At 36.9% G+C, this 14171-nt stretch overlaps 4 protein-coding genes and 1 long non-coding RNA gene across 14 annotated transcripts; 3 read left to right on the plus strand and 2 right to left on the minus strand.

Moving 5' to 3' along the window:
* Positions 1 to 35: 35 nt before the first annotated feature.
* Positions 36 to 6994, plus strand: LOC133835276 (uncharacterized). Of its 3 annotated transcripts, XM_062265274.1 has the most exons (3): positions 36 to 365; positions 913 to 1043; positions 5915 to 6991. In XM_062265274.1, exons 1-3 carry the CDS (start codon positions 131 to 133, stop codon positions 6077 to 6079), a joined length of 531 nt encoding a protein of 176 aa, XP_062121258.1. In that variant the 5' UTR covers positions 36 to 130; the 3' UTR covers positions 6080 to 6991. The 3 variants fall into 3 exon arrangements, with proteins under 3 accessions (XP_062121258.1, XP_062121256.1, XP_062121257.1); XM_062265272.1 differs by lacking the exon at positions 913 to 1043 and having other exon boundaries at positions 5915 to 6990; XM_062265273.1 differs by lacking the exon at positions 36 to 365 and having other exon boundaries at positions 612 to 1043; positions 5915 to 6994.
* On the minus strand, positions 2982 to 3320 carry LOC133850603 (uncharacterized). The gene is made up of 2 exons (XR_009895668.1): positions 3260 to 3320; positions 2982 to 3190 (listed from the first exon to the last, which is right to left on the minus strand). It is a non-coding gene; the product is annotated as an uncharacterized LOC133850603 (long non-coding RNA).
* A 227-nt stretch (positions 6995 to 7221) lies between the features above and the next one.
* LOC133835243 (pineapple eye protein) lies at positions 7222 to 9521 on the plus strand. Of its 8 annotated transcripts, none has more exons than XM_062265208.1 (3): positions 7222 to 7453; positions 7508 to 8923; positions 8996 to 9521. In XM_062265208.1, exons 1-3 carry the CDS (start codon positions 7256 to 7258, stop codon positions 9365 to 9367), a joined length of 1986 nt encoding a protein of 661 aa, XP_062121192.1. In that variant the 5' UTR covers positions 7222 to 7255; the 3' UTR covers positions 9368 to 9521. The 8 variants fall into 8 exon arrangements, with proteins under 8 accessions (XP_062121192.1, XP_062121190.1, XP_062121191.1 ...); XM_062265206.1 differs by having other exon boundaries at positions 7508 to 8918; positions 8985 to 9521; XM_062265207.1 differs by having other exon boundaries at positions 7508 to 8901; positions 8974 to 9521.
* A 281-nt stretch (positions 9522 to 9802) lies between these two features.
* Positions 9803 to 11628, plus strand: LOC133835277 (protein FAM9A). The gene is made up of 2 exons (XM_062265275.1): positions 9803 to 10895; positions 10958 to 11628. The coding sequence occupies exons 1-2, from the start codon at positions 10269 to 10271 to the stop codon at positions 11129 to 11131; spliced, it is 801 nt and encodes a 266-aa protein (XP_062121259.1). The 5' UTR covers positions 9803 to 10268; the 3' UTR covers positions 11132 to 11628.
* On the minus strand, positions 11180 to 12372 carry LOC133835282 (coiled-coil domain-containing protein 43). The gene is made up of 3 exons (XM_062265280.1): positions 12101 to 12372; positions 11825 to 12043; positions 11180 to 11761 (listed from the first exon to the last, which is right to left on the minus strand). Exons 1-3 carry the CDS (start codon positions 12254 to 12256, stop codon positions 11513 to 11515), a joined length of 624 nt encoding a protein of 207 aa, XP_062121264.1. The 5' UTR covers positions 12257 to 12372; the 3' UTR covers positions 11180 to 11512.
* Positions 12373 to 14171: the final 1799 nt, after the last annotated feature.

The raw sequence follows: 14171 nt of genomic DNA on the forward strand, positions 1-14171 counted from the left end.
TCATATGAACGCTCCAAAGAAATCAATAGAACGAATGCGTTCGCAGCTTAGTTCACTTATTTGAGCGAACAAAATCAGCTGTTCTTCAGTCACAACAAGTTGCATTTAGTAAGAACTAACAATATAAACAATGGCTGGTTTGCATCAGCTTACTGTGGATGTGAGCTGTATAAAAAATGAGAATAAGGATCACGTTGAAGAGGAGGAGCAGTGTGACAGCCAGAAAATGAATGTTATAAAAACAGAGCCTGCGGAGGAAACAACAACAGACAAACTGTGGACAGAAATTGACATTGGACCCATAAAACTAGAGGAAAATTTGTACAATATAGAAAAGGAAGTGGAAGTGGAGACTTTTGATAAGGGTAATTCATAATTATTAAGCGAGGTACACACGATGCAAACAGTTTGCAGCAATTTGAAAATAATTTGCAATTTGTTTTTGTTTTGCAAGCTCTCGTTTGCAGCAAAATGGTTTCACTCGAGCTTATACATACGTGCAAATTTGATTGCAAAATGGTTGCACTCGTTTTTATATGTAGTATAAACTTTATACATGCATGCAAATTTAATTGCAGCAAGTTGTTTGCTGATTGCAATATTTTTTGCTTGTCGTCTGTATACATTATTTTGACGTTATCATGGTTGCGTCAGTTGCTTGCTTGTTTGCATGTGCTGTTTGCTTTCAGTCGCAATATTGCAGCAAGCAAAGCAACATGTGGGATCGCGAGAAAACGATAAAATTAATTGAATTTTACGAGAATCATTCTGTTTTGTGGGATGCCTCGTCAGCGGACTATAAAAATAAGCATAAAAAGCAAAATGCTTATCGCGAAATTGCTGAAGAATTAGACAAAAGTAATGATGAAATAAAACCAAAAATTCATCATTTGCGCACTCAATTTTTGCAAGAGGTGCGCAGAGTGAAGCAAAAAAAGTGTGGCCAGGCTACATCGGACAACTATACCAGCAAATGGGAGTTTTTCGATGCGCTTAACTTTATTCAAAATGGCGACGGAAGTAATTATGAAATTCAAAAATTGGTAAGTAATATAATTTATTGAACATATCGCTGTAATTACTTATTTTCTATGTGGAGCTGATTGTTTTCTGAATTGATATGGTTTCTGTATCTTTTCAATGCGAATGCATCATCCGCTACAAGTACATAGGGCACCTTAACTCTCGACCTGGAAGTGGCTGCACCTCAAGAACATTAAGTTGTTCATTTTGTAACGCATATGATGACGCATATGCGTGTAAAATTCCTTCATAAGAAATTCTTCCTTTGCCACCTACATCGAAGTAAATTATTTTATAGTTAGCACAAGTTAGCGTGCCTTTATAGTTGAAGTAGTTACTACCACTATTGGACGGATCTTTCATATCTACGTGATTTACAGATGACAGATGACGTACCAAGTTCATCTAAAGCAAAAAGAAGAAAACGTGACGTGGTAGAATTTAAGGACGAAGATCACCATATTAAAAAGACAGCGCCAGCGGATGATCATCAGGTGTTTGGTGATTTTGTTGCATCTGAACTCAGATTATTGCAATCACATCAAAATAGACTTCTGCTTCGCCGAAAAATTCAAAGAGCTATTTTGGAAGTATCGGAAATTGATAACGAGGAAACTTTTACTTGATCCACGCCTAATACCGTGTACTCATCCACCAACTCTCCAGTTCTTGCCTTTTCCGATGGTAAAATAGTAAATGCATATAAAATTTACATACTTACTTTAAGATATTCCCTTTTTAGGCATTCATTCACTCCGGCACAATTGCTTGCAACCGTGCTCACAGGAATGTGAAAAAGAAACATCACAGAATGATATGAATCACTTGTAAAAAAATGTAATTACATCAATAAACATATTAATTAAAAGTTCATAAAAATGTTAATTATATTTAATCCATAGCCGCTACCCATAGGGTATAAGGGTATTATAACTTTGTGCCGGCAAGAAATGCACATATGTAACAGGTATAAGGAGGCATCTCCGAACCCATAAAGTATATATATCTTGATCAGCGTCAACAGCCGAGACGATCTAGGCATGTCCGTCTGTCTGTTTGTGTGTCTGTCCGTCTGTGTGTCTGTCCGTCTGTGTGTCTGTCCGTATGAACACCTAGATCTCAAAGACTATAAGAGATAGAGCTATAATTTTTTTTCGACAGCATTTGTTATGATTGCACACATTTCAAGTTTGTTTCAAATTTTTGCCACGCCCACTTCCGCCACCGCAAATCAAAAAATCAGAAAACAAACGTAATTTTAAAGTTTGAGCTGGAATTTTGGTATATACAATAATAACGATAGTAATTGTGATTCCTTAAAATTTGGTTGATCATATAAAAATTATGGAAGTTATTAAAGAAATACTTTTGTATGGGCAAAAACGCCTACTTATTAGGGGTTCTTAGTTGTTTTGGCTGATAATATAGTATATTATGCAGCCTATGGTATATTTTGAATGTGGTACTATCTTAACATACCATTATTATTATTAGTATTTTTGTAGTATATATTTTGAGAACAATACCGCAATATTTGGCTTTTATTCAAAATAGGTAGCGCGTGTATCTCACAGTCGAGCACACTCGACTGTAGCTTTCTTACTTGCTCTTGTTGATCGAATTCATCTGTCTAATAAGAAGAAAATAAATACACCTATAGCACCCACTATAATACACTGTTTTGTGTAATTATTATTACCTTTTCATCAACTGATGTTGCAAAAACAAAATTTTTTATGTGTTATTAGTAACAAAACTGCATCATTTATGTTTAGATAAGAAACGAATATGTGTAGATCATTTCTTAAATTACATTAATATTCAAGGTTCGACTAAAAGGATATATACTTTTAAGTATTTGCACCTCTATTGAAAGCGTCTAAAGATTTAAAATTTGCTACATAAATTAAATGCAATAAAAACTGATCTATTTCCATTCAAAAAAATAAATCGCTGCATTAAATAGTCGATTATTTTATTTTTCAGAACGCAATTTCTTAATGCACCAATTATATATAAATGATTACATAATTGAGTCAAATATGGGAATTTCAGCTTTTCAGTTTATCACTTCTTCATCTCTTCTTTGGGGCGAATTAGCATCTTAACTTCTTTAAGGTGAATGTAGGGCCACTCTAGTTTTGGCCCATATGGTGCATTTAAATTACTGCATAAAAAACAACAAAAATCTATAATTATGTGTATTCCCTCGAAAATAAAAATTTTCAATATTTACCAAGAATAACAATAATAGTACCACCAGCCACTTTCATGCATGATTGCGCAATTACGATCATTACGATCATCTTCGTCGTTTTCATGATCGAATGTTGAGAATTTCGTGTTTTCACTGTCTCTCATGTCATCCACACTAATAGTTCCATTGAATTTACCCAAACTCAGTGCATATCCATTATCTTCATCAGATATTTTGAAGTCATCATAACGAGCGTTATAGGTACTTCCATTCTGAGCAACTAAATGTATGTAAAGTTCGAAACGCTGCAAGCTCGTGATACGATGAATTTTCTCTAATCCAAGAAAGAAATCACTTTCAAAAGAACCGAAACCTTTGCGATACGTTGCCCAATCCCTATTGAAATTCTCATTTCCCCCCCCAACTCGTTGTTGTATTACAATCCATCCAGGTCCAGCTAACTGACTATCGCACAAAACATTGAATAAACCTATGTCAGAGACATTGAGTTGATGAACTCCTGAATAATCTCCGAAAGGGAGACATGTTGTGGGACTTAATTTATCAAGTTCAGATTGACATAACTGATTTTCATTTACTTTATCTATTAGCTTAGTTTCACTTTCTTTTAATGCCAATTGAATCTTTTTCTGATCTTCTCTAATGTTCTCTGATGTCCTATTTAATTCGTTGATTTCTGAACGACATAACTGAATATCATTTTCATGCTTTATTATTTCAGATTTACTCTTCTTTAATTTCATCTCAAGTGTTTTCTGATGTTCTGTGTTATTTTTAATATTCTCACTAAATCTTTTTATATTTTCATCTTTTTCAATTAATCTAGAATTAAGAGCTATTATATTTTCATATTTTTCAATTAATGTAGAATTAACAGATTTTAATTGAACTTGACAATTTTCTAAGTTAGTGGATTTATCTGTTAGTTGTTCTTTTAATTTAAGAATAATATTTTGTTGTGAATTAATTTTAAATTCAGATTTATCAACTTTATTTTGACACAATTGCAAATCGTTTTCCCCTTTGATTACTTTGTTTTTATACTCATTTAATAGATCTGCCTCCTTCACGAATGTTTTATGAATTCTTACAATTTCATGATATTTTTCCATAAGATCAGAATTTAATTTACTTATCAGCTTTTCCTTAGTTTCACTTTGTTCTAACTCATTTCTAACCTGCCTGAAGTAGTCGAGCAAAGGTTTGACAGTTTTGTAGTTATGAATGCGGCACTGTTCTTCCATTTTTCGGTCTGATTCACACGTCTGATAGGAAGAAAAGGTATACACTTTAATCACTCTTTATTCTTCTTAGTATTATGTCTTTGATCTCACTTCATCTCCAGTTGTTGTAGCCACCAAGAATATTTGAAGGACCATCAGTAACAAAACTCCGTTAAATTTTATTCTGCCCATTTTAAATATTTCGACTGCCCGCAAACAAAATGAATTTCGAACTGAATTTCGTTATTTCGATAAAGTCACTGAATGTCTGAAGCGGATGTGGATTCCGCTCAATAGATCTGAACGAGTGAGGTCAAGTAATGATAGCCTAGAGTCTCGGCCTAGATTCTCTGTCGGCAGAAGAGATTTCAATGTCAAGTGTGCTCGACAGTGAGATACGCGCTACCCATTTTGAATACAAGCAACATATTGCGGTAATAATCTCAAAATGTTAAAAAAAAAAAAAAAATGTACACGTATTCGCGATCGGGAATTGAACCCGAGCACCATAAAATGGCGGGCTTCCAACCTTTCACTAAATCCAACACAGCCATTATGCAGGTGCTATTTAACTCTAGCCATCTAAGACAATCATCAAAGTCAATGCGCGCTTAGTTCTTACTTCTGTCAGTAAGCTTGAAAGGGAATGATAAAAAATATAAACCATAAAAAAAAAACCAAAAAAAATGTTTGTATTCCCGACCGGATCTCTGAGATCTAGGTGTTCATACTGACAGACGAATTTTGTCATATACAATAATAACTATAGTAGTTGTGATTCCTGAAAATTTGGTTGCGATCAGATAAAAATTGTCGAAGTTATTAAAAAAATACTTTTGTATGGGCAAAAATGCCTAGTTACTAGGAGTATTAGTTGCTTTGGTTGACAATCTGGTATATTGTGCCGTGTATGGTATTTTTTTGAATACGGTACTATCTTGATATACCAAATAGACAATTCGCTATACTTTTAGTATTTTTGTAGTATTTTCGGTATATTTTGAGAATAATACCGCAATATTTAGCTTTTATTCAAAATGGTTAGCGGGTATCTCACAGTCGAGCGCACTCGACTGTAGCTTTCTTACTTGTTCTTATATAAAATTGAAAATTGAAAAATTTTTAAAAGGTTCTGATTCACTCCTTTTTCATTTCTATTGGAAATCCAATTCCAACACTTTCTTTTTTTTGCAGACTCTAATCTTCTCACTTTTTTACGTTTAATGAAAGTCGCTAATAAACAATAGCAGGAACTCTCGATTTTTCTGCTGACTTGACTTTCACAAAACAACAGAACCTACAAATGAAAAGTTTGCGTGCAAAACAAAAAATTGATTGAAGCAAGAAATTTTCTTGCAATATTTGTGCAAACTTTTGCTGCAAATTGTTTGCATCGTGTGCACCTAGCCTAAAATTTGAATTTTAAAGCTAATTATCTTGTAATTTACAGAAAGTGCATGCAAACTGCCTGAGGAGGCATCTGAAAAGTCCGGTAAATCTCAAAATCGACGTGAAATTGTGCGAAACTTTCATCAACGCATTTTGCAACTGGATACGCATCAAAGCCAGCCTTGGAGTTACCAATCGAAAAGCATTTCGAATGCCCAGCACATGAGGGAGCTGCGACAGCGTCTCATGAACTTGGAGCAGTCAGCAGGCAACTCTTCTAGTGATTCTAATGATTGTGGCACGCCAAGCAGTCAACTGAGACGTGAGCTTGAGCAGCGTCTCATGGATGTGGACTCATTTCATAGAGCTAAAAAGCTGAGTAATCGTCAACGAGTTGCTGTCAAGCTACCTTCAGAAACAGAAGCTGCTCAGCGGATGCGGAGGCTGCGACAACGTCGTCGGGATCTTCAGTCTGCTCACAGTAATTGTAATAGTCCAACAACTCCCCTTGAATTGAGTGCAAATCGAATGGAAGAGTTTCGACAGCGTCTCTTGAAGACAACAATTGTTGCAGCCACGGCTAAAACACAAAAACAATTACGAAACTTGACACACAAGAAATCCATTGGAGGTAAAAAACTTTCAAAGCCTGCCACGTGACAAGATCATTAAAAGCAGATATTTTATAATTTATTCTTAAGCTTTTATAGACATTATTTCCTTAATTCATTTATATCGATTGTTAAGGTAAGATGTCATTTTTAAATTAATTTCTTTGTATGTTACCTGATTTAGACGTATGGGTGTATTTATTTGAGAAATGTGTGTATTTTGTTTAACTCAAGTTTTAATGAGGCTTGGTATCATAAAAATATATCTATCTACACAAAATATATATGTGAAGTGTTATGTTACCAAATAATTACATTTATGTATTTAAAAAATGTATGTGCCTATAAAAAAATGAGACTTTGGCAGTTAATAATCTCAGATACTTTAAAAGCTTTGGAATTTAAATGTAAATATTAGATTTATATTTATCGTTAAATTATAAAAAAAAAGAACTAACTAAAATAAGTATCTAATGAAGAATTCTAGATTTAATAAAATTTAAACACAAAAATGCAAACAAATTATGAAAAACACTCGTATTTTATTTATGGTAAATTATTATTCTTGGAATCATTTTTAAACCTTTTGGTAAATGTAATAAAATAGTTGTGGATTCTGTATTAAACTTAACATTAATATTTTTTTTAAATATAAATTAAAAATAATATTAAATTTATTTAATACAATTTAATAGTTTTGAAGTGCAAATTAAAAATAACGCCATTCAAATAATTGCAGGGATGGAACATTTAGTCGTTATTGGCTCGATAATCGAAAAAATCTGCTCGATATGTTCGATACCAAAGTTATCGCGGCTGACAAGTATCAATGGGCGCGTATCGACAAATTGGCCGACAAATTTAATTCGAAAACAATGCGTAAATGTGATATTTGTAATAAAACGGATGAGGGAAGCGAAGATGACGATGTTTACATGTACGGAGAGTGGATGACCAAATGTAAAATCACAGTGCATTATTTTTGTTTGGTAAGGACTGCAAATCTTTGATGAACGTCAATTAAAATATTTCTCGCTTTGCAGATGCTCTCAACACATTTGCCACAACAAGGCGGCGACTCCAGTGGAATACTCGGTTTCCTGATACGTGACATACGCAAAGAGATCCAGGCGGCACAACTACGCAAATGCTTCTATTGCCTTGGGCCAGGCGCCAGCGTAGAGTGCCACAAGTGTCATGAAATCTTCCATTTGGCCTGCGGCATGGAAAGTCATTGTGTTAACTATTTCCGAGATGACTTTCGTAGCTATTGTAAGGATTGTGCACCACGCGACCAATATCAAAAGCAACTGATGGCGGCGCCACAGTCAGTTTTCAAAAATCTACGTTGCGACATTTGCTTTGACAGTATCCGTGTGTTTATATTGTCCAAGGTGGTGTATGGCGACTGTTGTCGCAAGGGATTTGCCCACAAGATCTGCATGCGACGCTATGCTTATTCATCCGGCTACTATTTGCGTTGTCTGTGGTGTCGTGATGAGAAATTTCACGAGACGATTAAGCTGCAGTCGGTCTTTGTGCCAGATCGCGATGCTACTTGGGAGCTACAGAAGAATGCATATAGCGAATTGCATTCAAAGCCCTTGCATTGTGATGAAACCGAATGTTTGTGTCCCAAGGGTAGAAGTTACAGTAAAACATATAACTGGATCATCCAGTTGTGCATAACATGCGCAGCCTATGGTTCGCATTTCAAGTGCCGGAAGGATGGTACTAAAGATTTCAAATGCGAATTATGCAAAGTAATCGAAGCGAACATGCAGAAATCAAAAGACAGAAACAAAGAGCAAAATTCACAAAACAGCAACAAGGACCAAACAAATACAAAGAGTCAATTGGATACCTCATTATATTTGTCCAAGAATTCGCCATCGCTAGCATCGGATGACGAGGCGCTTCATGCCACAGACGAGGAGAGCTGCTCCACTGAGGCCAGCATTGTAACAGTTATTGCCTCGCAACTTCGCAAATCGACGATCTCAGAACCAGACGAAACACCAACACCTGGAGCTGAAGTTGCTGTTGAAACACCAACACCAATACTAACAACTGCAGCTGAAGTTGCTGTTGAAACACCAACACCAACATGTGAAGATGCTGTTGAAACACCAACACCAACACCTGCTGTTGAGGCATCAACACCAACACCTTCAGCTGAGACTGAGGTTGCTGTTGAGGCAATGGTGATTGATCTGCCGGATTCGCAGAAGATAGAATTCCGTTTGCCGCAACCGCCACCAACACCTGAAGTTGCTGTTGAAACACCAACACCAACACCTGATGTTGAGGCATCAACATCAACACCTGCAGCTGAGGCTGAAGTTGCTGTTGAGGCAATGGTTATTGATCTGCCGGATTCGCAGAAGATTGAATCCCGTTTGCCGCAACCGCCACCAACACCTGAAGTTGCTATTGAAACATCAACACCAACAACTGCTGTTGAGGCATCAACATCAACACCTGCAACTGAAGTTGCTATTGAAACACCAACACCAACACCTGCTGTTGAGGCATCAACATCAACACCAACACCTTCAGCTGAGGCTGAGGTTGCTGTTGAGGCAATGGTGATTGATCTGCCGGATTCACAGAAGATTGAATTCCGTTTGCCGCAACCGCCGCTTTTACTCCGCAAGAGCTTCACGCATGGCGAACACTTCTATTTGCAGGTCTATGACTATCAGGAGCAGTATCCGGAGCGCTGCGTGGGCACTTGGACTTTCCGCTTTCTCTTGAGCGATGCACGGATTCATGATTGTTCTGAGCAAGCGTTGGTCCAGCTGCAGCCAACAATGTCAGATGTTTGGACGCGTGGTAGAAATCGTGGCATCTACGACAGAATTGATCACAAAGAAAAGGAGCTGGCAATGTCATCAATTTAAACTAAAGTGCTTGTCAACATATGAATATTTGTAATGCTCATCCGTTTAACTGAGTTAATCGAACATCTCTAGTAATATTGAAAATTTTTTTTTTATAAAAAATTGCTTTTGCTTTGCATTTCTGAATTTCTCCTGTGAACATATAATTTATTTCAAAAGTTTATAATAAACAAAATAATTACAAAAAAATAATATTCATTTTGAATCTCCTTGATGCTCCATAAAATAGTCAGTCTATTTATTAATATAAGAATGCTTTCAATTCTTCTTTTTGGCCTTAAGAATTGAATAAATATTGCTAGTGATTCGAGGTATTAATATGATTTATTGATTATAATAAAGAATTTGATCGATAGATGACTAAAATAAGTATAAAAAGAGTTCAGGTTACGCTATCTAAAAGTTAGTTTAGTTGTAAAAAGGATTTTATCTTAAAAAATAAATAAGAGTAAGAGTATTAAGTTACTCCCTTGATTCACAATCAGTCAGTAATTGCATTGCAACCCCTTCGCTAATCAGATGTCAATGAAAAGCGTCTTCGATGCTGCGTCCAGTGGCAGAGCTTTTAAGCTCAGTAGTTCAAGCAAATCAGGAAATTGGGGTATGCAAAAAAAGCTCTTTGCACTGCAGGGGTAAAAGAAAAACCCCCTGACGAATGCAACACTGTCACTAACGAAGGGAAGCAAAGCTTTCGCAGGTACAATCAAAGTTATCACCAGAAGCTGAGAGTCAACGGAGACGCAAACAACCCTCGTGCAGGACAACGAAACGGTTGCGAGGATGTGATTTTGCTGCTGACTTCCTCAAGTCAACAACATCGAACAACAAATTTTTTTGCAGTCAGCAAAGGAAAAGAGTGCTTAACAGCTTGTTAGATAGTTGTAGTGAATTTGTTGCTAAAATGCGAAGTCGCACTGAGCTGGTGACCACCACATTTGATTTGGATTCAGATGAGGAGGACTATAGTCCCGACGACGACGACTCCGAGGAGGATTGGCGACCCAATAACAACAACAAGAAGCCGCAAACCAAACAATCCGAAGCTGGCGGCGGCCGCAAACGCAAATCCAGCGCCTCAACGGCATCCAAGGCCAAGAGACGTGCGATTGCTGCAGCGGCTGCAGCAGCGGCGGCGGCTGCGGCAGCTGCTGCTGTGGCAGCTTCCAAGGTGAGCGATGATGATGACTTCGAGTCCGCTGATGACTTTTTAGATGGTGACGAGGAGGAGGAGGAGGAGGATGAACTGGATACAGAGCACAGCGATGAGGATGATATCGAGTCGCCAGCTGCGAGCACCTCAACCAACAAGCGTCCTCAGAGTCTGCCGCCAAAGAAGCAGTTTGCAGTGAAACTGACGCAGCTGGATTTGTTGATCAACAAGCGTGAATTGTGTGCCAAGGATTGGCTGCAGAATGCACGTCTGTGTCTGTGGCGCAAGGATGAGCAAACGAAGCTGTTGCAGAAGTATTTGCGGGTCAAGACCACACAGGATGCGGAACAGCAGCTACTCTTCACCTCCAGCTCAGTGGTTAGTTTGGGTAACACTTCTTCCTTAATATCCTTAATGTATAAATGTAATTTCCTAAACAGTACTCCAGCTGGGATGAGCAGCACATAGGTGACTTTGTGACCGTTAAAGTGAATTGTTTGGATCCGAATAATCGACGCATTCAACTGGCTGATTTAGAGGCTATTAAAAAGTTGTCGCTGGAGCTGCAGGCGGCACAACACGTGGCTGATGAGGCGGCGGCAACAACTAATTAACTTTCGAGTTTGTTTAAGCACACAACAATTCCTAGCGTTAACTTAGTATTATTATTAGTATTTTAAAAGTTGAAAACGATTTTCAAATTTAATGTTTAGTGAAAACAATTTCAATATCAAATTAAAAATCGCGCATTTGCACAGTAATTTTTTTTCGAGGGCGGGACGTTAACTATAATAATAATAATAATGTGTGTCAACAATCATTTGAATTGCATGCATACGTATAATTTGCTTAGTTGACAGCCAATTTTAATGAATTTGTTGCACTTAATTAGCACGGCCGCTAAGCGAATTATACTATATAGTACTATATATGCATGTATGCTGCTTGATTTTTGGATGCCGGACGGTTTGCAGAGTTTAGCCTGCCAGCTGCGGTTACCGACGACGTTCGCCTTTGACTGTTTTGCGTTTCTCTTTCTTCTCCTCACGCAATTGCTTCTGCTTCTCGCGATCCTCTTTATCCTTTTGCTTTTTGGCCGCACTCTCGAGGCGCGCTTGCTCTCGTTTCTCCTTCGCCAGATTCGCTACATCCGCCTTGTTTGTATTGGCCATAATTCCACCAGAGCCACTTGGCTCAATGCCCTCGCCATCTGAATCGTCGTCCTCCTCCTCGCTGACAGCAGTCTACAAATAAGTTAATATAAGATTTTAAGAATGGGTTTAAGAATTTGACGATTTGTGGTTAACCTGTGAATATTGCGCGAGAATCTGTTGCTTAATGCGACGCTCCTCGTCGGTATATTCACGCTCCTTGGCGGCGGGTTGTAGCTTTTGTTGCTCCAGCAACTTGGCCAGCTGAGCATTCACATCGATGTCCAGACCTTTCTTGGGCGGCTCATCGGCGCTGGGATGACTCTGTAGCCACTTTTGCAGTATGCTAGCAACCAGCTCCTCAATGTTGGCACTCTATAAGTGATAATGTTAAGGAATTGTACAGTTGTATAACTTTATTTCCAAACTTACGCCAGTTTCGCTTAAGATGCCTTCGAGTGCCTCGATTTTTTCTTCTTGGGATTCCTCTTCGCCCTCGAGTATGCCAATGATGTAGGCACCAAAGACGCTTTCGTCTGTATTGAGCAGCCGCAGCTGAGTATTTAGCCACGTTTCGAATTCACTCATTTTTCAAATGCAGTGCGGGCAGCTTGAAATTTGTTGTTCAGCCAAAACTAAAAGCTGATAAAATAAAGCAACAGCAAACTTGACACAGCATGCAAGTTGCAGCGTTGCCAGATCTTGCAAATCGATCAGCTGTCAAAAATGCCGCATCAATGCAAACAATTAACGCGTTTCTTCTATAGGAAAATTTGTTTTTATACAGTAACTTATATTTAATAATTATTAAAGAAACTTAATGTATAAACTGTGCTTTGTATTTATGCTCACCGGGTGCTATCGATACTTAAGTAGTTAACGATACCAGCTGCACAGCTGTGCGCAACAGTTGTGAATGCCCGGTAGTGTTGACTAACGAGCATTTAGTGCTACAAAGCGCAGACATTTCTATTGTTATTTATTTTTTGTGCTGCGTTCTTTTCACTTGAAATTGCGATTTAGTTTGTGTCTTTCATTAAACATTTCATTGTTTTTAGTTGCAAATGGCAACAATTATACGTGCAACTTATAAAGAACGCATGCAACATGCGCCAATACATAGACGGATCAACATATAGAATAATGTGCAGCAGTTGGCTTATTGCCACAATAACAATAAGTGTTTATATTATAAACAAATTCCAAGTGCAATCCCAACTACAAGTTGCTAAGGGTAAAAAATATAGTTTATGCTATTGCGACGACGACGGTTTTGTGCGTAATAGCAAAAGTGTGTGTGTGTGCGTATGTCTCGACTCTGTCTACGGGCGTGTGTGTGAGTAAGTGTTCTTTTCGTATCTTCGTCTTTGTCGCGCTCTAATAGAACAATAACAACAACACATCACACGACATCTGCGTTTTGTTTATTTGTTGCCTTCAAGCAACAAAAATAACTACAACACACGCGCAGCTGCAGTTAGCAACAAGTGGATAAATATACAAAATAAAGCCACGCTCAAGAGAAACGAGAAATCGCCAAACAATTTGTCTACGAAATACATTTTATACTACGATTTTTTTTATTAGTGTTCTTTTTATGCAGGTGAGTTAATTGCACCTAACTTTATTTGACAGTTGATTGACAATTGATTAATATTTATGCTAATGCAAGAGCAAGCAATAATTGAAATACTAAATACGTACACTATAAATCATTATTTATTATTATTTTTAAAATTTTATTATATGTAAATTTTAACTACAAGTGTTAAACTTAAAGTTGATTGAATATCGTTTACATTTAATTTCTTTAAAGTTCAGTTTAATTTCATTTAAACTTGACTTTAATTTCCTTTTAAACTTCGCTTTAACTATTTGCTTATCCCTATTTTAAAATCCGATTTTGGAAGCATCTTCCCAGTTAAAAAAGAATTTGCATTAAAGAAAATAAAAGTCAAAACTTTCGTGCTTTATTTGCTTTAATGCCTCTGAAGGCGGCCTTCGTTTTATATGGGTGTAAAACTGCTAAATTCCGCACGAATAAAAACGAACATAAAACGATAAATGGAAGCCAAAGAAGACGCGTCTTCTCAGTCATTTTTGTAGATTTGTGTGCACTTCTCGCAGGTTTATTTACCCTGAAATTTGAAAGCCTCTTAAAATTGCAGTCAACTCGTAAACTTCACACTTTCCATCAGTCGTTGAAGCGTTAACTGCCAGCCAGGCATTAACCCAAATTGTGTTTATCTTCTTTATATATAGGAAGTGTTAGCTTCACGTTCGAACGTACGTTTCGAATTTTTTTTTGGCATTATTTTATTTTAATCTTATTAAATAAAGAATAACTTTAAAAGCTAATTTACCTAATAAATGTAGACTTGTATATATATTTGAATATAGGATATTATATATTTATATATAGGAAGTCTTACCTATATATTGTATGGGTTAAGGATTCAAATATATTTTATTTTTGAAGTAATTATTCACACAACTTTCAAAG

The sequence above is a fragment of the Drosophila sulfurigaster genome, chromosome 2L (assembly GCF_023558435.1).
Source record: "Drosophila sulfurigaster albostrigata strain 15112-1811.04 chromosome 2L, ASM2355843v2, whole genome shotgun sequence".
NCBI classification, from domain to species: domain Eukaryota; kingdom Metazoa; phylum Arthropoda; class Insecta; order Diptera; family Drosophilidae; genus Drosophila; species Drosophila sulfurigaster.